General features: G+C 32.9%; 3 protein-coding genes across 3 annotated transcripts; 1 reads left to right on the top strand and 2 right to left on the bottom strand.

The window, feature by feature from the left end:
* The first annotated feature begins 5,381 nt into the window (after positions 1 to 5,381).
* Positions 5,382 to 10,291, top strand: LOC7472315 (protein trichome birefringence-like 38). The gene is made up of 5 exons (XM_002316798.4): positions 5,382 to 5,789; positions 5,879 to 6,050; positions 9,114 to 9,289; positions 9,431 to 9,589; positions 9,699 to 10,291. The coding sequence occupies exons 1-5, from the start codon at positions 5,497 to 5,499 to the stop codon at positions 9,985 to 9,987; spliced, it is 1,089 nt and encodes a 362-aa protein (XP_002316834.3). The 5' UTR covers positions 5,382 to 5,496; the 3' UTR covers positions 9,988 to 10,291.
* Positions 10,292 to 10,629: 338 nt separating this feature from the next.
* Positions 10,630 to 14,103, bottom strand: LOC7455918 (uncharacterized). Its single transcript, XM_002317392.4, has 5 exons — positions 13,799 to 14,103; positions 13,563 to 13,639; positions 12,586 to 12,697; positions 11,455 to 11,614; positions 10,630 to 10,951 (listed from the first exon to the last, which is right to left on the bottom strand). Exons 1-4 carry the CDS (start codon positions 14,056 to 14,058, stop codon positions 11,485 to 11,487), a joined length of 579 nt encoding a protein of 192 aa, XP_002317428.2. The 5' UTR covers positions 14,059 to 14,103; the 3' UTR covers positions 10,630 to 10,951; positions 11,455 to 11,484.
* Positions 14,104 to 17,749: 3,646 nt separating this feature from the next.
* LOC7472316 (protein CHUP1, chloroplastic) lies at positions 17,750 to 21,597 on the bottom strand. The gene is made up of 6 exons (XM_002317393.4): positions 20,128 to 21,597; positions 19,492 to 19,623; positions 19,212 to 19,393; positions 19,022 to 19,133; positions 18,115 to 18,252; positions 17,750 to 18,029 (listed from the first exon to the last, which is right to left on the bottom strand). The coding sequence occupies exons 1-6, from the start codon at positions 21,271 to 21,273 to the stop codon at positions 17,898 to 17,900; spliced, it is 1,842 nt and encodes a 613-aa protein (XP_002317429.3). The 5' UTR covers positions 21,274 to 21,597; the 3' UTR covers positions 17,750 to 17,897.
* Between the last annotated feature and the right edge of the window lie 3,136 nt (positions 21,598 to 24,733).

The following is a 24,733-nucleotide window of genomic DNA, read 5'->3' as shown; positions in this document are numbered from 1 at the left end:
CTCAAAAGGGATAATTTGTTCTCATGCTTTACGAGTTATAAATATAAATATATATGTTTTTGAAATGATAAATAAAAAAATATTATTTTAATGTATTTTTAAATAAAAAATAGTTTGAAAATGAATTGATATTTTACTTTTTTTTAATGAGATATGAGCTTCAAAAACCAAATAAAAAATAAAAAAAGTCATGGGGGAGAAATTCCGTGGTTAATAAGTCAAGAAAATGGAAGCCAGACCATATCAAAACAAGGGGTCGTGACTATGGTTAGAGAGTAGTCGGGAAAAAATAACCCTAAGAACATGCGTTGATGTGTTGCTTATGCAAGAAGCAACTTGGTAATAAAGGCATGTATGTGGGCCCCCACCATGTTGACACGGCCCTGCTGTCTGACTGGAGCCCATATGGATCCCTTCTAAATTGGATGTTGGTTTGACTCCTGAGAGTTTCCATTTCCATCTTCTTTCAAAAAACAATTAAAAAAAAACCCATTATGGGCCCACAGCTAACAGCTACATGGTGATTGGCGTGGATGCGCAGCGATTGGGTGGAGTACAATTTCTGCTATCCATTAACTAAAAAATCTTTTCCAAGGAATTGGCAGCTCACTCAACCATGGACTTGAAGGTATAATAATAGTTGTGAATTAAAATATTTTTTTATTATTTTTTAAAAATAATTTTTGATATCAGCATATCAAAATAATCTAAAAATATAAAAATATTTAATTTTTTTTAAAACATAAAACAAACGAGGTTTGTAATTACATAATTTTTTTTATTAACGTGAGTGTCTGGGCTAGTTTGCTCGCACCTCGACTAATCTCACGGGTCCTGAAGTTAACGACCATATAAACCTCCAGTGGCCATCATATTAGCAATCACAAGGGTCGAACCTAAGACCATAAAGGGAATAAACCATTTAATCCCAAGTTCTTACCACTGAACTATTTAATTACATAATATTTTGTTAGATGTTGACAGGTAGATGAAAAGTTTTGTTATCTACAAGATGTGTCTCAAGTGTTAATTTTTTAGGTATATTTTGTTTATGGAAATATGATTTTGGCTAGATGACTTGAAGAAAAAAAGGATATAGTTTTTTGCTTAATTTTATGAGAAATATTTAGTGAATTACTCAAGAGAAATGTCTAAAGTTACTACTGATTTGACCAGATATTAAGCATTAAAACATGATTTGTATGAGTTTAGAGGTGTAGAGACATCTAATCTAGCAGAAGGTATATTAAAAGATATTTGATAACAGTGATTGGTTGGAGTTTAAAATTTTTTTTATTTAAAAATTATTTTTTATGCCAACATATATAAAAACAATTTAAAAATAAAAAAAATAATTTTAAATTAAAAAATAAATTTAAAAAAAACACATTTTCAACTAGCAAACACTTTATTTTATAGATTGCTGAGCTGATCATTTCTTATTATTTAATGAAAGTATTTGCAAGTGGAGCTTAACTTAGGCATAGATGCTGTTTGATCATTAATTATCTATATTGTTTCAAGATTAGTTGTTTCATGTGCAATTTAGATCCAAGAGGGTGCCTTCTGGACGACAAATGCAGTAATCATGACGAAGAAAGTGGAGCATTCAATTTGCAAAGTCTTTGTCAAAGATGCCATTAAGGTCGATGAACAATATATAATTACTCAGAGTAATCAGTTTTCTTAAATTAAAAAATTATTTTAATTCCTTAATAAAGCATTTTCCTTTGATGATTTGACGGGGCGAAGAATCTTATCGTTCCGCTTGTGGTATGGAATTTATTAAAAAGAAAAGCAAGTTTCCGGTGGAAATTTATATCTTCACAGAAAAACACCAGTTTACGTTAGTGCACTACAAGTTGGATAAAAAAGTTCTGAATCCCAAAGAAAAAAAAAATTATTATTGATATTAAATTCAACTAAATATGTTAATTTTAAAAATTTTTAACTTGATTATTTTTTTAGCCTGAGTTTTAAATTAAATTATATAAAAATTATTTTTGTATAAATTGATCAATATCACAGGTCCAAAAACAACTTAGTTGACCAATAAAAAAATATAATTTTGCTTTAAAAATTTTTAAAATGATTTTTTTTATGTTAAGATAACAACATATTAGATTTACTCAGATTTCACAATTTAACTCAACAAACCCACGATCTGAATCATAAACTTCATTGGGTTTAACAACTTTGTTTTTTAAACTATTTTTTACATAATGATATGTTAAAAAAATTAACTAAACACTCATAAAATTAAGTGTCAATCAAATATCAAGATGTTGTTTTTAAATTACGATAACCTTATATTAAGCAAACTTAAACAAATTATGAATAACAATTTAAAATTAATTAAATATAAAAAAATAAAATTGATATAAAAAAAAGCAAAATAATTCAATTGAAAAAAAAAATTATATTTAACATCGTACTAAACTCGATACAATAAATCACCCTTGAACCCGGCTACTTGCCTACTTGAAGTTTTAATTAAGGTGATTCATAAAGGAACCTAATTTTTTCACTTCGTTTTAACAGAGTAGTTGTGATTTTAAGCACATGACGGGAGGCCACGATTGAAGAACATTTTGACAATATTAAAAAAATAACTGTGACATTAATTGAGGTCATAATTAAAAAATGTAACTTGGCTTCTCCTGTTCAAGGTTTGGATCGTGAGTGGCAGTTCAACTTAAGGAATCAGCGAGTTCATTTGGATTTTGGATTTTTAAAAATACAAAAAATTATATCATTTCAGATTATTTTAAAATAAAAAAACCATAAAATGATGTTTTAAAATAAGAAGAAAAAATTTGATGTAAACCCTGACCAGAATCAAGCTATGGATTATAAAGTCTTTATCACTACGCTTCAGATTCTGTTCCTCTCTCTGTTTTTTTTTTTTTTTTTTTAATTCTGATGGAGGAGCCACATCGCCTCTTCCACAGGCTGGTTCTCAGAACTTCCAACCCTGTAGTGAAATCCTCTGCCACATTGAAGGCGTTACCAGGCTTAAAATTTATATTATAGTAATTTTATAGCTGGTCGACATGCATCGAGGTGGCGCGCCAGCGATCACTACTTTGTAGCATGAATAGCGGCGACGTAATGTGGACAACTGGAATTACCAAGGCAAAAGGAGAAAAAAAAGAAGAAGCTAGAATTATAGGTCATTGCCCATGGTGTAAATAAGTATTTATACTCTCCACCATTTGATTTATAAGAAAAAAACCTCATCGTGCATTAAAGTGCCTTTAGAGGTTGTTGACTGGAGATGCGTGCATTTAATAGCATAAGAGGTCTGGTGAAAAAGAAATATTAATTACTATGGAGCTCAAGATCCATCAGGGGGGTGTTCTGCGAACAAGGTTAACAGACACAAAAAAGAATCGAAGGATTCAAAGATTCTGTCAAATGGGAGATTTCTTTGATGTAAGAAATCCCATGGAAAATGAAGGATCGGGGATCAAAAACATGATTATATATCATGAACACGAAAAGAAAAGGCAGGGGGGGCAAAAAGAAGCATCGTTCACTATCTAAACTCTCTAATGTAAGAATGGAACCCGCTATGCGGCTATAGACAGCACGGCAACAACCATACAAGGACCACACAATGGCCCTAGTAGACGGTTCACCATCTTCATGGATGAAAGGGGTCCCATGTTGATGGTGGACCTGGTGGGATTCCTTTTGTTTTTGTAAGTTTTAGGGCTTCTGCCGCAGAAAAAGTTGATGACAAATCCATCGTACTCCACCCAGGAGCGAAAGGAAAGTGACCGTAACGGCTCGTCTGGAGCCCGAATTATTCCCCCCTTTAGAGGTCTAAAACTTTGAATCCAGCATTGTATTACAATATTGTATTGGTTGATCAGAAATTATTGGAGTGCCCTAATCATGGAAACTTGGAAGCAAATTTCTCCAGCATGACTGCATGAAAAGCTATGGTTATTGTCAAGTTAAGATAATGCTGCACGATAGATTGGATAAGAGACTGGAATCATCTTAATGCATGATGGATTTGTTAGAGGGATTTGATAGATCACCATAATTTGGCGATAAAAAAGAAAAAAACTTAATTCTCCATGGCGCTCAACTTGTCCCTAGCTGTAATAATGACCTTTGAACTAAACTTTAATTTTGTGTTAAGCCATACTTGACCCATAGAAACAAGACACTATCAGTTGTCAATTCATGTTAAATACTAGTTTGTTTGTTTGTTTCTATTATAAACATCAAATTTAATATACTATGATTTTACACTTTTGTGTATGTTCATTATGCTGTCAACTTCTGCGTCCTATGTTCTTCGGTCAAGGCAGAATTATGGGCAGTGGTGAAGGGGTTGGAGCTAGCCTTCATGCTAGGAATTTGACGCCTTATATTAATGTCGAATTTCATACTGGTTATTACACTCATAACACAGGATCATGTTCTATTTTGATCACTAAGAAAAAAGGAACTAATTAACGGAAAGAGATTTGGATGTTCAGATGCAGCATGTTTTTCGCTGAGCAAATACAACAGCAGACTAGTTAGCTAATTTTGGCTATCTAAGAGTTCTTTTGACAAAAACGATTGGATTCTTAGAGATCTCCACGGGGGTTATATTACTTACTATTTTTTTTTATTTAATTAACATAGATGTCCGGACCAGCTTGCGCGTATCTTCACTAACTCATTCTAGGGATCTTGAAGTTAACGATCATGCATGCAAATCTCCAGTGACCCTGAAATTTGTGGTACTCGAACTTATAATTTTTAAAAAGCAAACTCAAAATCTAACTAGTTGAGTTGCTCTCCTCGAGTTTATTTATTGTATTTTGAACTCATTGGATCTGCACTACCAGCTGTGATTTAAGTTTATTTTATGGCTTCAAGCCCAGGTTTTAGTAAGGAAAAAAAAAAAATTCTGCATCTTATGTGGTTTCCTCGTTAATGGCAGTTTCTGCAGTCGTTTTCTATTTAATTGCTCCACATTTCCCCATTTAGCACTGGGGATCCTTGATTGACCACTTTTTTTTTTTTAATCAACAGATTAAATTGCAAATTATGAGAGGAGGTACATATGGGATGAATGAATGTTGAGAATGTCAAACACCGATTTTTTTGTTTTGTTTAAGCATCCATGATTGAACTCACCATGTGCAGTTTCATGTCAGTATAGGGTTAATATGCCCCTGACATGCAGAGCAGTAGAATGTTAAAAGAGCCTCTGAAGAAAGCCCCCCAGAAATTAAGAATTTGAACCCCATCACTTGCACATTGCACTAACTAATATTAATGTATGCTTCTAAAATTTCCCCACTCATTCCCTTATACATTAAAAAAAAAAAAAAAGAGTCAGTGCCACGCTTCTACTCTTGCCATGTGAACCCACCTAGCCCCACCTCCTCCCTCCCTCCCTCCCTCAGCCACTCATATAAACTCAAATCACAAGCAATTTCTGTTTATCCCAAGTCCCAAAACATTTTCTGGTACTCAAAATCCATAATGGGTTTTAAGTGTCAGGTTTTGGTCTGTACTTTTTGTCTAGTGATGCTTTTGTTTTTGCAAGAAACAAGAGCTGGAATACACTCCTCCAACGCTAGCAGGTTGAATGGGAGGAAGAAAGTGAGTGGCTGTAATTTGTTTCGAGGGAGATGGGTGGTTGATACATCTTATCCTCTCTATGATTCCTCTGGCTGTCCGTTCATTGATGATGAGTTTAATTGCCAAAAATATGGCAGGCGTGATAACCAGTATCTGAAATACTCTTGGCAACCTGATTCTTGTAAGATACCAAGGTACTAGAATCATTCACTTCACTCTTTTCTCTCATCGAATCTCTCTTGCAAGGCAATATGCTGATGCTTTCTTCTTCCTTCTGGTGTAGGTTTAATGGCGCAGATTTTTTGAGGAGGTGGAGAGGGAAGAAGATAATGTTTGTGGGCGACTCACTGAGTCTGAACATGTGGGAATCATTGTCATGCATGATTCATGCTGCGGTGCCCAAGGCCAAGACAACCTTTTCCAGGAGAGACTCACTGTCTTCTGTGACCTTTGATGTGAGTTTACTTGCTACTTTACCAGTTCTCACCTTTTCATTTCAACTCATTTTGTTTGTGCATCTCCTTGTCTCTATTGCTTGTTTGTCCATTTTCATGTTATTTTATATTTTATTCAGTGTTCCAAATTGCAGTTTTCGTCTTGTTTGCCTTGAAATCATACAGCTATACAGTATTATGAGCAGCTTTTTTTTAGGTTATAGCTGTTGTTTATGCTGCTTTAGATTCGTTTAGTATAATTAAAGGCAATTAGGCTTCGTTACTATTCAAAATGGGGTCTTGTGTTGGGCACATAAATTGTACTTGCTGCAAGGAGAAAGCACTTAATTTTCTGGTTTTTCTAGCCTTCTTTGCAAGCCATATTAATTAAATGAAGTAGAGGGAATAAAACGAGTCATGGAATTCATCAGTCTGTCTCTGTCTCTGTCCTCCTCTTCTTCGAGTTCCCATGACTTTTTATTCTCTCACTATAAAAAAATGGTAGCAAAGTGAATATGTAAACATAAATCATTGAAGAAGTGATCAAAGAATGGCAAGTTAATCATGTGCGAGGAAATCAATTCTCAGCTCGTGACATGCGGTGAATATCACAAGTTTGGATTCCAAACTAAACAAATTTTATTTCAAGCAAAGCATGTTAATTCTTGGTCAATGGTGAGGCTACTAGGCCAAGAATGAGAAGAACACAGTCGGCTGTTTAGCCATGTTTCCAAATGTATGTATGTTTTTTTTTTTAAGTTAATTAACCTATATAGAAGTCAACTAAAGACTCAAAGGCAGGTAAAACAAGAGAGAGAGAAGTAAAACAAGAGAGAGAGAGGAGATAAGATGATGCACGAGAGACCAAAAAAAGAAAAGAAATAATGGGTCATTAACTAGAAGGACACTGGGGTTCTGTTTTTATATATTTAGCACCGTTAAAAAAAGTTTAATTAAAATGATTCTAACAACATCTTGAAAAATCATCAAACTAGATCTTGATTGGTTAAAAATTTTATTTAAAATTAATTTAGGATTAATTATAAACTCGTTTAATGTTTTTCTACGATGTTGTTATAATTATTTTTTCAAGATCTTTCTAATTATATCAGGTATGTCAAAAATTGAGCACTAGTGTGTTCTAGTAAACCTATTTTTTCTCTTTATTTTTTTTCTTTTCTATGTATTTTTTTTCTTTTCTATGTATTTTTTATGTCATATGATTTTATTTTTTTTTCTTGTCCATTAGATCTTGAATTTTATTTTTTAATTATTGGATCTTTATAAAATATTGGATTGATTATATTAATTAATTTGAATGAAAAATGGCTTTTGAAATGAATATTATTTTTAATAAAAGTGGTTGTATACAACCGTTATTTTTAGTAACGGTTTTTTAGTTGCAGTTGTGTTAGAAATATGCTACTTTTTAACCTTATTTTGCAAAAAAAAAAAAATTATGAAAGAATGTAAAAATTAAAATACCCCCAGAATGATTCACATGGATTCCTTCTAGGCTTTCGGGTCCAAACTATGGAAAGCTATACTCTGATAGCCCCGTTATGTTCTCCAATATATTTGTCTCTTTAGAGTAACAGAGGAGACAAAACAGGCATGTAGCTTTCTAAATTCCGTGACTCTTCATCTAAAGAGACAGAGAGAGAGAGAGAGAGAGAGACAGAGACAGAGCGAGGGAGAATCTCCACGACCCGAAAAATATTACTATGATAAAGAACTTCTGTATTAGGGCATAATTAGTTGCCATCTAGGGCCAAGTTACAGTAAATGAGCGACCCTATCCCTCTCCCTCGACAGCTGTTGAGAGGAAGCTGCCAACTGTGCTTTTATTATTAGAATACAAACGGCTCTGTGTGTAGTTTCTTCTTCTTCTTCTTCTTCTTTCCCATAATGTTTATGTGTACGATTACTTTAATCACATTAATTGTTGGATATAGCTACAGCATGTACAAATCTAGTGGCTATCCCAATGAGATGGTAGGGTGCTTACGAGACAACACTTAACAGTACCTCTAAATTGCAGCTGGATCTTGGCTGGCTTTTCTAGCTAGACAAGGTAGGGTTCAATTAGTTTTTAAGAATTTAATCTTATAACGGGGGGAAAAAAAAAACAAGAAGAAGGAGGAGGAGGAGGTGCAGAGGTGGAGGAGGAGGAGGATGGTCTATTTTTAAAAAAAAATTGATGACGTTCACCATATTAAACAAAAAAACATTAAGAAAAGAAAGCCAAGTGTGTAGGTCTAATCGTATAGGCTCACGGGCGTCTATGTTTCTTTGTATTGAGCCCTGCACGCTGACCCACACAGGCTTATAGCCTGAACTCTTTTTATATAGTATTACAGTTTTTTTGAAATTTTTTTTCTTAAATTTTAATTAAGATTCATTGTAAATAAACTAAATAAAATTATATTTAAAATATTCTTCCATTAAAAACCATTCAATTTTGCTTTTATTTTCAAATAAAATTATAATATTATTTTTGCAACATTAGTAATAATTCTGTTAATTATTAATTTATTGCAAATCTAATCAATTATTTATGAAAACTGGAACTTGCACTAATTCATCACGTGAAAGCTTGCGTGCACAGCAGTCTGTTGTTCATGCTTTAGAGCAGATGAATGACTACTGTGACCCTCGTGAATGATTGATTGCCCAAAAGCTGATATTATGTTCTTCACTTGGAATATTATTCTGTCTGCTGTTCAACTCGTGAACCATACTATAATATTCTACGAGGAGCTTCAAATTATATTGCCTGAACCAAAGCTACTGAGAAACATCACTGCAACACTTTTTTTTTCTTTAAAGAGAGCAGTGCTGAGGTAGTAACGTAGAAATATCCATTTTTGTACCAGCTGATATACAGTAGAGTTTCTAATAACAGTCGTGTGGTGCTCAACATTTTATGCTATACTTGCCATTGTTGAATTACTATAAACTACCATTTATCATGAATCATCACCTCAATTGGTAACAATTTAGTAAAAAAGTGATGAAAAGATGCTGCAAACATGATGTATTTACTGAATCTATTTCAAGTAGCTAACAATTATTGTGTTGCAGGGCTACGGTGTAACTTTGTACATGTATCGCACACCATACTTGGTGGACATTGTTCGAGAAAATGTTGGCAAGGTGTTAAACCTAAACTCCATTGAGGCTGGCAATGCATGGAAAGGGATGGACATACTCATCTTCAATTCCTGGCACTGGTGGGTTCACACCGGGCGTTCCCAGGGGTATTTCTTCCCTCCTTTCGCATGTCCTGCCAGCACCTGTGCAGTAGTGATTTCTTCTTTTTGTGTGTGTGTGTGTGTGTGTTTCCACATTTATCTGGAACTCTGGCTTTATTGCTGCAACGATTGGCTGTGCAAATGCAGATGGGACTACATCCGGGATGGATCAGCATTGTACAAAAATATGGACCGATTGACGGCATTCAGTAAAGGATTAACCACATGGGGCAGATGGGTTGACCAAAATATTGATCCTTCTAAGACTAAAGTCTTCTTCCAAGGGATTTCACCAACGCATTATCAGTAAGTGGAAAAACATGCATTAAATGATATTTTGTTATTCGAGAATGCTACACAGCATATAATGCAACAAACACGACTAATTTTATTTCGAAATTTTCTATAAAAATAGGGGCAAGGACTGGAATCAACCAAAAAAGAGTTGTTCCGGAGAAGCAGTGCCCCTATCAGGGTCTACATACCCCGCTGGTTCACCTCCAGCAGCTGCGGTTGTAAACAAGGTGTTGAGCTCAATGAAGAAACCAGTTTATCTACTTGACATAACAACACTATCACAGTTAAGAAAAGATGCTCATCCCTCAACTTATAGTGATGGGTCCGGCACAGACTGCAGCCATTGGTGCCTACCTGGATTGCCTGATACTTGGAACCAACTCCTATATGCAGCTCTCATCATGTGAAGGTCAACATCCAAATCTTAGTTTAGTTTTATTCTCTCTTTTTTCTTTCCTTTTTCCTAAAGTTGTGTATTTATGGGGGGGGCAGAAATTTCTCATTTACTCATTGATAGGGTGATAATGATGAGCAAAAGTCAAATGTAAAGTGATTGGTTCTCTTAATCACAATAATTGTCCTAAAATTATACAAAGATAGGTGACAGTGAGATGCCAATGGCATCTGATGATTGTGTAAGGGAAGTAGAAATCCGCTGGGGACCAAACTTAAGTTTGTTCAAATATCATTGATTTGTTTGCTGTTGTTTAATTAGATTTTACACACCGATTCCATGAACAGCCCAAATCAAATTTTGCAATGTTTTTCACATTCTTCTTTCATTTGCAACAACTATCAAAGCAAGATGTTCCTAACTTCATATGTATGAGCACTATGGCTCCGAGACATGAATAAATAACGCTAGGATACAGGAAGTAGAGATAAAAGAAATCCCAAAGCCTTCCACTGCATATGATGGATAGTAATACTGGTTGGAGTCATTCAAGTGTTTATACTTTTGGTTTTGGGCTGTTAGTGTAATGTTCTTAAGCAATGTCATCATAGTCTGAGCTACAGCCTAAGGTCAATGTTATCTTTAAAGACAGGAAGAAGCCAAAGACAAAAGGCTGAATATATGATGGCATCAAACATGGTTGCAGTGACAGTTATTGTACCACAACAAGTTTTTAAGGCAATACATTTTTGGTTATTGGTTTTTTTTATTTTTTTGGCAACAAATTTAAAGCAATGGGTAGATCAAAAAGGTCATTCACCCATAAAGAAGCAAGAGCTGAGACAGCACCTGATGCAAACCGTGAAACTTCTCTCATTTCTGCCAAAAATATGACACAGCAGTTTGCCACAAACATGTGGAGAAGCACCATCAGCCACCATCTCCCTCAAGGGTCCTTCATCATTTACAACATTGACCTGAGAAACCCAAGTTCGGTTTTCAGAACTCATCTGTGTAAACTTATCTACAAGCATGAAATTCGTTACATCACACATGTATGACATGTCAAATACATGAAACAGACTTGCCCGTACAGTATTTACAGTCACATAAATGGCAAACAGCACATCTTTACATAAAAACAAAGGCATACCCAATTAAACCCTATCCCTAGCACTTCACCAAAATAGCAACTGAGCCAAAAAGTATATGTTCACAAATATTGACCATGATACAACATCCTATTAATACGCATGTTGAGATAATCAAATCAAGAACAGAGAAACACAAAGTAACACCAAATTGCGGCATATAAGAATATGCAGAAAGAATCATGGAAATACTTGACATGGAATGGCTATTTGTTATAGTAGAAACCTCAGATAAATTAGATCAAAGACAGAAATCCACCGTGTAAATCTTTCAGTGTGTGCGTACAACTGTAATTTATCATGAGTGGATGATAGAAGCAAAAGCTAACCTTAGAAAGCACTTAAAGAGGTAACAAAAGCTAGTAGCCAACATATACTGCAGCATTCACAATGTAACAGTCATCATTCTTGTCTCCCATTTCTTCAACTAACACACCACTTGAGCATATCATTCCACCATCAACAACTTCAAATTTCACAATTTCCCCACTGCAATGTTTCATAAAAACATGTATGTAAGAAAGAAATGATTGGTATGTTTAATAGGTTGGTTGTTTAGGCAGTTATATTGTGCACCACAAAGTTTGAGGGAATAGCACCAGATATTCTTGAAGGCCATATGAGTAGAGATATCACCTTCTAATTGAAATCAAGAACAACGTAAGAGATTCTAGCCTTTTGCATTATAATTTATAACATAATTGCTGGAGTTTACAAGAAACCATCACTAGGAATGCTTAAATTTCAGGCATATCCTAAAAATTTTAATCCACTGCGAACTTTAGATTTTGTATTAGTAGTCATTAATAGAAAGTTGATTGTGAACAAAGAAGATATCTTTGATGTTAGACAGCATCCGCAAGCAAAACGTTTAGAGTAGGTCTTTTACCGACAGGCACAGACTGAACTTCTTATAAAAAGAACCAATTAACTTGAGAACAGTACCTTCTCAAATATTAAATTCCATCAAATTTATACAGTGTGCTGGCATAAGTGTAATTATACCCTTAACTCTGCCAGACAAGAACTTGCTATATAATTCTGTCTTCTTGTTGGTAGTTAACTAACCATTAACACTTACAAACTCAGTAAATGTTTGATTAGAGTGAGATTTTGAAAATGAGTTACATGACCAGTCATGGGATCCAACTAAAGCTGGCTAATGTCTTAATGCTACCTATGAAATTGCAATAAGAACTTTATGTGATTTAGTGAACTTGTACTTAGTTAGAACTCCCCGGTTACAACCTCTGCAAGTTGTGCATTGATGTTATATAGACATCCTCTCAACCTTTGTTTTCTACTTTCGCTTCGAGCACAAAAGGAGAACAAAAACAAAGAAAGGGAAAACAAAACACTTTTTCTCAAGAAATAGGAGAGTGGACAAAGCAAGCATCTAAGAAGTAATAACATTAGATGATATTTCCAAAATGTATAGGTGTTTGATACTTTGTACTTACTAAGGGAAGACAGACTTCACCCTCTCGATATCCAATGATTGTTGCAGAGAATGTGGGACCCCCAGTTTGATCTGTAGTTTCATTTGGCCAAATGTGACCCCAGGTATGGACCCTGCACCATTTGATCTTATTATAGCATATGCAACAATTGTCACAACAAAGGCACAAAGCCATCTCATACCAATCTGGAGATTGATAAAGAGAAACCTCCTCACTTGGCATTGAGCAAAAGACAGGAAATATTTTCAGAAAAGCCCATGAAGAAACCTCACTAGGCAAATAGAATTATAGTCTTCCATGAATGTCTGGTGTGTATGCAATAAAAATTCAGCAAACGATATCATGCACAATGCATGAAGCTGTGTTTGTAGCAATTGATGGTATGTTGCGAACCTGTAGATAATTTTGAGATTCAATCTAAATGATAATTTAAAGCGTACGAGTTCTGACTTTACCAGTATATGACATCCATAAACAAGCAGACCACTGAGTGCTTTATTCTTATGCTTGGAAATTCTCAACAAAGGAAAGATGCAGAGCAGCAACACTTTCCACAGAAACAATTGAAATCATATTCAACAAATGGATGCTGTTGATGTAATCATCTTCCCAGAAAACTTATCAAAATCTGAAACTTCTTAAAGCTCTCTCTACTTGATTATTCCATTCTATTCCAATCAATCTTTCTTTCTTTGACCTTTTGGAATTCAATAGTGGAAATCCAGTAGTCTGTGAAACTACGGAAGCCCATTCTAAAAACAACACACGAGAGATGGTATCGTTTGCAATCTCATCATTCTATTATGTGAATCCACAACAAATCCTCACTTCTCAACTAAAACTGGATATCAAATCACCGCATCTCAAGCCGCAAGAGTAACAGTCACACGCAAATACGCATAGATGAATAAATTAATAACAAGAAAACAAAAGAAAAGAAAGAAACTTCAAGAACATACAAGTGATAACTCATATACCTCTACGAAATGCAGGAATTGAATTTGAAGAGATGGCATCCCTGCATGCACGCATTGCCGCAGCAGTAATATCTTGCCTGTATTGCGCAATCAAGGAATCAAACTTATGTTCACATAATTCTAACAATTGAATAGACCAAAAGACAGAAATCTTCGATGGATATCTATCAAATATGCCCAAAAAAAAGTATGCTCAGGAATAAAAAGAGCTAAAAAGGGTCAGAGTTTTTACACACCCATGTTGATCATAGCCAACACCCATCTCCACAAACAAGAGCTTCATGGATGCATTTGAGCTGGGGTTGACTGCAGTTCCACTTTGTTCGGCTTCCATGGGAGTAGTTCTGGCTTTCACTTGGCGTGGAAATCGAGGGGTTTTAAGAGAGAGAGATGGTTTTACTGAATTTGATGGGTGATTCTTTGGAATGTGGCGATCAAGAGGCCTAAACTCAGTGAAGGCAAATAGAAGAGGAAACTTCAGGACAGATGCAGTCATGTCGGTTCCCAAAACAACATCGTATATTTCGTTCTAGGACTGAGGGCATTTATTATGTATCCTTTTGAAATTGTTTTAAAAAAACTAAAATATATCTTGAAAACAATAAAAATGGTTTAAATGGGGGTGTTTCGTACCATTTCCTATTTTTTTGTTTTTTATAAAATTTAAAACTATTTATTGTTTATTATTTATTTTTTAACAAAGGCATATGAAGGGAATTTTTAAAAACATATATTTTTTATTTTTTAAAAAATATAAGATATATTATTATTATTATTTAAAATAAATAAAACTAATAATATGGCACATTTAATTCTGAAAGTAAAAGTATAGTAGTGTATACTTGATCTTCTCCTTCTCATCGGAAAATATCGATGGTTATTTTTAGATTTGAATTCTAACTCATGTGTGTGATATTATATTAGCTTTAGTTTTTTTTTTTTTCACAATTCATTTTTCTTTGGATGAGTTTGTTTTGTTTCTCACATGTGCTTTGTAGTTTTTTAAATATTTTTCAAATATATATATATATATAACACACTTAAATAAAAATATTTAAGGGATGGTGGCCAACAATGATATTTTGTATGAGTCCATGTCATGATTTTATCTAATTTGGTGCTTTATTGTGCATTAAAGAGTCTTTTAAAAGACATAAATGATCTCTCTTTATAGAATTCTTATGCAAATTGATATGTTTGATTTTTATATGATTTTTACTTACACTTAATTTTAATTTTATGCTAATTTATCTTTGATATCTTTATTTTATATAGTTTTTATTTATTTATTTTAATTTATATACAAAAAGAAATAAATTCTTGAAATCAAGGGCTTTAAAGTAAAAATTCAGCATTCAATCCTTGAATTCTAGGTAAATATTAGCTCATATTGGATTAAGGCTAATAGTATGGAGGAAGCCATTTAGATGCCAATTAAATCATAAAATTTACCTCGAAGAGGTATGGTTGACTTGTGCACATGGTTTGTAAAATAGAGAAAAGTGAAGTTTTATATTATAAAGGAAATTTCCTTACCAAAAAATCCAGAAATATATATCGATAAATCATGGATAACTTTCTCAATAAATATTTGAATTCAGCAATTTTTGTGTCAAAATAAATATAAAATCATAATAAATTGATATGATGGAGAAATAGAGCTAAATGTCAGAGGTCACAATCTATCAATTTTGAAAAGAAAACCAGCAAACAAATAAAATAAGATTTTAGACTAAAGAAAAAAATGAGATCAAGGAAGAGACCATGACCAGTGCTGAAAATGAGGTTATTTTTATCATTCAAATGAGGGAAAATGAGACAGATAGAACCAAAAGGAACAAGACACTAAAGAAGAAACCAAAAACTATAGTTAAGTGTTTTTTTCAATCGATTCTAAGAAAAATGATTTTTATTTTTTCACTTTAATTTTCTTTTGATGTATTTCAATAAGAACACAATTTATTTCAGGATTATTATGAACTAAATTGTTACTTTTCTAGGGCTTTGACATGGTCTATTTTTTACCACATGATTTAAACTCTAAGTTTTTTTATGTTGAATGTTTATCCTTATCTTTTTGCTTATACTTTTTTGGCCAATTATTATTTGATTTATTGAATCATAATAAGACCTTAAAATAATTTATGATTATAAACTTTTAGGATTAAACATCATTAGATAAGTGAAAGATAGAGATACTTTATCACGATTAGTGTGGTTTTAAATTAAAAAAATCCAAATAATTTAATTTACATAGAAATATATTGAATTATTAAATGGATATATTTTTAATGTTATTCAAGAGAAAACATTGAATAATTAAGGGATCTTTTCTTTTCATCAATGTGAAGATTTGAAATTTTATAATAAGAAAATAATAAATTGTGTGACATTAGTTAGGTCAAATCAAAAGCTCTAAATTTTTTTTTATTATGTCTATAACTTTAAGTTATATATATATATATATATAGAATTCACCACCTAAATCAAACTAAAATGTTTGGCAAAAGTAAATTAAAAGAACATAGAATAAAACTTAAAATTATAGAGATAATAAAAATAAATCTAGAACTTTTTATTTCACCCAACTAATCCCACATAATTTATTATTTCTTGTTATAAAATTCTAAATCTTTACTTTGATGAAAAGAAAAGATCCCTTAATTACTCAATATTTTCTTTTGAATAGAATTAAAAATATCTCCACCTAACAATTCAATATGTCTCTATTTAAATATAATTATTTGAGGATTCTTTAAATTTCTTAGATTTTTCTTAATATAAAATCACATTAATTACAATAAAGTATCTTTATCTTTCTCTAAACTATTGTTGTTTAATCATGAAAGCTTATAATCATATATTACCTATTGGTCTCATTATGATTCAATAGATCAAACAATAATTGGCCATAAAATTATTAGCAATAAAATCAAGATAAACACTCAAAATAAAAAAAAATATAAATAAAATAACTTGAATTATGATTCAATAGATCAAACAATAATTGGTCAGAAAATTATAAGCAATAAGATCAAGTTAAACACTCAAAATGAAAAAAAAATAGAAATAAAATAACTTGAAATTTAAATTGTGTGATCAAAACTAGACTATAAAATTTAGTTTATAATAAATATAAAATAAATCATGTTCTTATTGGAATACATAAAAAGAGAATTAAGAAGAAGAATAAAAATCTTTTGCTAGGAATCAATTAATGAAGCATTTCATTACCTCATTCTTTCTTTTTCAGAACGTGTAAACAAGTAAATCAAACCTTTTCAAGGTAGATTTTTTATTTAATTGGCTTATAAATGATCTTTCTCAATATCACAAGTCTCAAATCAACAAGGATAATGTTTGTTAGAATTAAAGGATGAATGAACTTTCACTTCAATACCCATAATTCATTGAATTGATTTATCTCTGTATATAAATATAAATAAATAAATAAAACTATATATAATAAAGATATTGAAGATAAATTAGTATAAGATTAAGAGCGTGTTTGGCAGTGTGGTTGCGGATGCTTTTCAAATAATTTTTTGTGCCAAAATGCATGTCAATGATGTTTTTTTATTTTTTTAAAATTATTTTTAACATTAACACATCAAAACGATCCAAAATATATAAACTATATTAAATTTTAGTAAAAAAAAAAATTAAAACGCAACCGCAGCCGCGTTCCTAAATATTCCATAAAACAAGGGCATGTAAAATTCATATAAGAATTAAGCACATCACGGGTCACTTCATTAGTTTCGTATATTCCTTGTACCTTAAAGTAAGAAACTACTAGAACAGTCTCAGGGTGTTCTAATTGACTCTTACATTGTCCTAATTACCTTTAAAATCAGATTGTGACTCTTACATCTCTTATTTACCATATTTGTTTGGCTAGACACCCCACCTGCAATAGCATGACAAATCCACTAAGAACTTACAAAGGTTTGTTAATGCTTTGTTCGTTTGTTCGCTTTTAAGGACGGTGTTGTGTTCTTGTTTAATTTATGTTTTGAATGCCACTTTGTTTCGCTTGTTTTCCCAGATTCAGTTGATGATTATCGTTGCTATGGGAGGTTAAACTGTCGTGTTACTGGTAGCACCGCACCCCATAAAAGCGTGGCATTTGAGATTTTCAAGCTTCCTTTTTTATTCGAAGATCGCCTTTAAAGATAGCAGTCAAGGACACGAATAAAATAATAGATTGAAGTAATGAATCATTCAAAAATATTTGATTCCAAGATCGCCACGGTCATGGTACTGAGAAACATGGTGTTATACATCTTTACAGCAAAAGGCAGGCAGCAATTCTGAAGCTGAGTTTGCTACAGATTAGCAAGGTGTAGACGACCTGCATACAAGTTTTTGTTGCTGCTGGTTTTGACATTGTACATGACATGATCCGGCTTTCTCTCTCAACTCTTGGAAAGCCCTCATTGTTTCCACATCGAAACCTCCAGCAAACTGGCACAAGATAATGGAGGCATTAGCGCACTGCAACCAAGTATAGTTTGTTCAAAGGTAAAAAAACTAGTAAATGGGTCTTCACCTGATGTACCCGGAAAGCATATCGGACTCCCTGGACTATCAGCTCCTCTTCTTCAGGCCCCCCACCACCACCAGTTTCAAGCTCTGCAGATACCCTCTTCATGTACTTCATTGCTAATTTCACAGATGCCAACTTCATCTGCGCAACAATGTGCCAGTAGACTAATTTAGCTAGATAGCTAACAAAATAATTTCAGAACTCAATAAATCGGAGCTATTAATGAAGATTCAAAGCATAAAACAAAACAAGTAATCAACCTTAATGCCACTTTAACAATTGGATTAATTGTTTAACGAGACAATCATCAGTCTACATGACAACTACTGAAGAATAATAAATAAAAGATCTCATATAATTTGAATCAAGTCTAGCAGTTAGTTCACTTGCTGCAACTTCACTTTTTTCCTCTTCTTTTTGGGAGTAGAACATATTATTTAAAGGTCTGTTGGGTTGGTAGGACATTAAAATCCTTCAAGCTACTATATTACAAAAAAGAAACCATGTGCTATATTACAAAAAACAAACCATGTGCTGGTTTATGGGGTCAACTTGGAGAATCTTTACAAATGAATCCAAATTTTAAAAGCAGACAAGCAAATACATTTTAGAAATCTGGAAATTCACATGCACGCTTGCAGGCGTGGGCAGAGAAAATAAGGCAAAATCTAACTTTTCTTTTGTCATCTACTCCAACTACAAATTGTATTATAATGCCTAGCAGAATGTGTCAACATTAAAGTTAAGTTTTCTCTCCAGTGACTATAATTAAATACAAGACCATCTGAAATCTATCTCTAGATTATCAAAAGGTGGGATTTGTGGGTCTGCGTGTCATTGTACTATTTCCAAACATGGCAGAAATTAAAGACCAATAATTGTCCAGAGTCGTTGGAAAGGGGTAAATTACCTGACTTACTATTCCTGTTTCGAGCATCCAATCCGTTGGAATCTGAAATCCTTTGTATCTCATGGTTGCCGATTCCCTCATTTTCGATAGATTGTAAACACCTCGCTCTAATCTGCACCAGTCACACAGCTTAAGAAACTAGATAAAAAAGCATGCAATGTAATGTAAAAGAGAGAGATCATGCACGTACTTTTCAAGCAAAGCCTGCATTTTCTTGAGAGCAGGGCCGCATGGCTGGCGGGGATCGTCTCGAAATAACAAGGCTTCCGATTCTACCTTCTTGAGATCACAGTACCCAAAGGCAGCCTCGCGCAATGCATCTGCCTTCTGCTCTGGCCAATCGAAGTGTTTAAGCACTGCTCTTTCATCAACCTAAAGATACACAGCAAGCAAGGAAAATATATATATGATCTCCGGAGATGAAATGGAACGCCAAATTTCGACTAAATTAATGAAAATTAAAAATTTACCAGATAAGATAGCTCATCGTCCAGCCATTTAACAAAAGGGACCACATCTTCAATACCTGTAAATGCAGCATTCTCTACTTCTTTTATCAAAAACCTAATAAAATCTCCTTGTATTTCCACGTCTGTTTTTATCTGTAAAAACACCACCACCAGCAGCTAAATAAATCCTTCTAATTGAAAAAGAAAAGACATAACCTTCATTTTGTGATCGATAAACACAGACATTAACCTTGTCTAAATCTTACATTAGCAAAATCTAATAACATATGCATTGAAGACTCCCACCATGTCCAGACTTACTAAGAGCCCTTCTTTTGCTTTTTCTTTTTCTTTTTCTTTTTCTTTTTCTTTACTTCAAATTAATTTATATATGTGTTAAAAATAACAATTTTAAAAAATTAAAAAAATATTATTTCATGTTATAAATTGCCCATCAAGATCTACCCCTTTTCTTTTCTTTTTTTCAAGAAATTCCACAAGCACTGTCTTGTCTCTGAAGCAAACAATAAAATCCAAACCAAAGAAGACAGTGAGTGAAAGGAACCAATAAAGTCACTCAGACCTGTCAGCTATCACCCCAGTGGCAAATCTAGTAAATATCTCAGAAACTTGAAAGAAAGGGAATTCAATACTTACAGCTAACAAGTGAGTCGACCTATTCTCTATCTCCCCTATCATATCACGGGCATTAGCCGATGCCGGTAAAGTCTCCGCCATTCCTCCACCGCACTCCCGCCTTGAATTCTTCCGCATTAACGAGTGATAAAACTCCACTACCTCCGGCACTCTCCTCACTTTCTCCGCCCCTACTCTCCTCCCCTTCGGAGGCGGTGGAGGTGGAGGCGGAGCGACCTTCTTAGCCACCGGAGGTGGGTTAGGTGGCGGCGGCGGGGGAGGAACAGGTGGCCCTGAAACCGATTGGTCAGAACCGGTGGGTGAAACTGATGGCGACGATGTTGCCGGCGATGACAGCGATCGTTTTGGTGGAGGTTTAGGAACCCTTGGAACTCGAGATCTGAGGTTGGCCAGAGTCGACTCAGTGAGTTCCTCCGAGTTACACCTGGAATGCCTCGGCTTCTCGATTTCCACATTCTCTTCCATTCTCTTTGAATGATGATCGACATTTTGAATCTGACTCGATGAACTCACAATGTCTGTAAACTTGACTCCTTTCTTCAAGCTTCTTATCAAATTAGACTTGGTCGTGACCTCCATTAACCCTTGAAACCTCTGGGAAGAAGAAAACTCTATTTCATTCTCACGATCCGACATCGCTTTCTTCAACTCCTGAATTTCCGCTTCTAGCTCCTTAACTTTCCTTTCACCCTCTTTTCTCTCCTCTTCAAATCTCCCTCTCACTTCACTCAAGTCCGCTTTTAAGCACTCGTTTTCAAGCTCTAGAGATTCTATCTTCTTCACTGCCTTCTCAATCTCCAGAATCTTATTAGTAATCTCAGTTTCCAAAACAGGAATTATAGCAACACTCTCTTTTAAGAGCTTATACTCAAGAAGTTCAGTCTTTAAGAGAGATTCACGTTCGCGAAGCTCTTCAACGAGTTTTAAAACCTCTGTTACGTCGGGCGGACGAGGCTGGACTTGGGCGGAGGAGCGAGGGAAGTAAACACCGAAAGAGCGAGAAAAACCCCCCTTTTGAGAAGAGGCTTTACCGGAACTAGGAGAGGGAAGCGGAGGTTTTGGTGGTGGCGAATTATTACGATTTTCGGTTTTGTTTGCCGGTGATTTTTGCAAACCCATTGCCAGCCTTACCTTGCCGGCTACCATGATTCTAAGCTTTTAAGATTAGGGTTAGGTTTTTCTTTTTCTTTTCTATATGGTTTTGATTTTACGGTGCGCTGGTTTATGATGTGTGTAGAATGTATGAAGGGTAAACAAAGCCGCCGTTGTCTCTCCGTGTTGTCTGAAAGATGAGGGAAGGAGAGACAGAGAGACAGAGAGAGACTTGGAGTTTGAGAGAGAGAGAGGGAGGGAGGGATTGATGAATGCAAGAGAGGGAAGCGAGTTAAAAGAGTAGAAACTAAAAACTGAACTTTAACTAAACAGAGGAGAGAGAAAGTTAGGGCACAACCGTCGAGGAACGGTCTTCTTTTATCGGATCCAAGTTTTGAAAATTTTGGTTGATGTTACTTATATAAGTTAACAGAAAAATAGACGTTAGTGTAATGTGTAAATACAGTTACGAAGAAACGAACGCGATTTGGTCAACGACTATAATGCACGCGTCTATTTCCCGAATGGTTGCGTTCTTTTCTTGAGAGAAAAAAAAACTGTTTGCGTTCTTTCCTTATTGTTTGTGTGTTTTATGAATTTTTAGTAAGAAATACTAATTTTTTAAAAACATTATGTTATATCAATCACTAATTTTGTATTCTTTGTTTTGGATTTTGCAAACAATACATAATATTTTGATTAAATGGACAAGTTCAAGCTCAAGAAGAGATATGGTCATGCTAAACAATTAATTTTATAAAAATATCTATAATTTTTTATTTGATCATTGGGTTAGACTCAAGTTTTTTCAAGAGATTTTACAAAATCAATTCTATGATGAGTTTGCTTGTTGTATAATCAATTAAGGTCAAGAAAGCCTTTATATTTAGCTTAGAGAAGGTTACTTTATCAGTTTTGTTATTTTCCTAATTAATTTTAAAATTTAGCTTAATTTTTTAGTTTTATTTAATTTTTAAATTTAAATTATCCATATTGTTTAAATATCAATATAAAACTTATTTAAGAGGTTGTAATCCTTGTTTTGAAGCCATGATATTAAGAGAGAATTATTCAATTGTAAATTCAAATTGAAGTTTTTACATTATTTTTTTTTTCTTTTTATTCTTTATATTCAACTACGTTAATAACAACAACTATATCAAACGAGTACAAAATAAATTTTATAGGTAAACTTTATATGTCAAGTTTTATAAATAAGAGTTATTTTATAATTATTGTAATTAGTTGAAAATCAAGTATAACTCACTTCTTCTTTAAAATTTAATGATGAGTTTTCGAACTATAACTAAAATTTTAAAATATAATTTTTTTTTTTATGATCATAAAAATATCTATTAGTTGTTTGTTGTTTGATATTTTTTTGAGATCGGAGATGTACTGACTGCGCGTGGGTTTTGTGTGGTGGACTAAATTTGGGTGATTGTTAGGGGCGATAATTTGAGTGCGATGAAATCGATCTGGAGAGAGTGGGAAATTCGGAAACTAGATAGTTACTTGCAACGGTCGGCTTTGGTGACTTGTTTTCTTCTTCTCATCTCTCCAGTTTCTCGCGAAAGAATTTTATAAGGGCTATTTGGTTTCGGGTTTGGTCAGCAGAAGTCAAACAGCTCCTTTGACTATTTTTTTTCTTTTTACGTCGTTCTTATTTTTTCCTTTTCAATTGTCATTTATTTATCAAAGGACATCCAACTCAGCGTAAAGTGTGACTATTTTTTTTTACTAATAATATATTATTAGACCATAGTATTTAAACTAAAAATCACAGAAAACAATAAAATGTACTGGTAACACACTCAGTACATTGCTCCTCCCCTCGTATTTCAAATTGGATTGTGGCAGTTTTTTTCAATTTGGTTAATAAATTTTTTGTTTTTAATTTTAATTTTTTATGTTTAATTTTTTTTATGTTTTTCAGTGGATTATTTGAATTGCCTGATTTTTATAAAATTTTAAAAATTAATCATGAATAATTTAATGAGATATGTTTATATTTATAACATCAAGAAATAATTAAAAGAATAAGAAACAAATTTAGAAAAAAATTTAAGGAATTAACTCAAATTCTCATGGAAAAATTGTAATTAGTTCTCTTATTCTTTGTTGACTTTATTTAAAATCCCTTTAGTTTTTTGAATTTTTGCTATGGTCCAAACATTTATTTTATTTATTCTTTTATTATTGTGTTTGACATAGCATTGAGAAACTCGTTATTAAACAACAAAAATAAAAAGAAAATTATCAATTAGCTAGATTTTAGCAACAAAAAATAAAACTATTCCTAGTATAATGGGTTCTATTTGACGAGAAGAGTTTTATTAGAGTATTTTTTACTATTTATATTGTCTGAAAAAACATAAATCGAGACTCAAAAATATTTTTTTTTCGGTTGATTTTATGTTTTGGATCAACCTAAACATGTTTCGATCTAGGAGATCGGTTTATTGAGAATATATAATTGTTTATAGATGAAAATAGATTGAAATGATTTTTTAAATTAAAAAACCCTTACCTAATTTTCCAACCACCTCTCTAAAAACTAAAAACCAAGCATTTAGATATAGCGTCGTCCACCTTTTAGACCAAGAAAAAAAAAAAACCAAATAATTGGGCCTGGCTTTGCAGATCCATGTGCATGGCTTTTTTTTATTTTATAGGCCAAGAACGCTAGCCCACTTAGGCACAACTGTCGAGCTTTTTTATAGCTCATTTTAGATTATTATTTTTTTTACTAAATTTCATTTAAAAAAAACTTCAAAATATATTAAAAATATCATCCTATTAAATACTATTTAAATTGGATTTAGTTTTTGAATAAGATTTTCCCTGTAAAACTATCTCAAACTTTTTTATGCACCTTTTCGTGATTTGTTTTTTTACTTTTTTATGTAAAATTTTATTTATTGGCTTTCATGCGCAATTATTTTTATTATTGCATAATTACATAAAAACAAAGACTCTATAAAGTTTCTTTGTATTATTCTTTTATGTTTTTAATACATACGCAACATGATCATTAAAAAAAATTATTTTGTTTTTAAATTTGCTTTTGTGATTCCAATAAGTTTTTGCTTTTAAAAGATAAACATTCTAATAAATAGATTGCTAAAAAAATAAAAGCATTAATAGGATGAATATTTTTTTAATTAAAGATATGTCTTTTTATCATTATTTCATATTGTTGAGAATCTTTTAGATATTTATTCTAATCAACTTTGGATTGTTCAAGAGAATTATATTTTTTTGGTTAAGAAAAATTGATTGTTGAAGAAAACAAATTATAATTGCAAATTATTTTGTTTCTATATAATTTTATTAGTTTTTTTATAAAAACAATTATTGACATATAATTAAATAAAAATAAATAAATTTTCTCCCCACAACACGAGATCAAATATCTTGACATACATCTATCTCTCAACTTTCTAATTTAGTCTTTAATTTACATCAACATCTCTTTCTAGCATTTATTTACACATACAATTCTTAATTTATT

Source organism: Populus trichocarpa, chromosome 11 (assembly GCF_000002775.5).
Source record: "Populus trichocarpa isolate Nisqually-1 chromosome 11, P.trichocarpa_v4.1, whole genome shotgun sequence".
In the NCBI taxonomy this organism is placed as follows: domain Eukaryota; kingdom Viridiplantae; phylum Streptophyta; class Magnoliopsida; order Malpighiales; family Salicaceae; genus Populus; species Populus trichocarpa.
The sequence above is the reverse complement of the archived record's forward strand: the minus strand, read 5'-3'. Positions and strand labels throughout refer to the sequence as shown.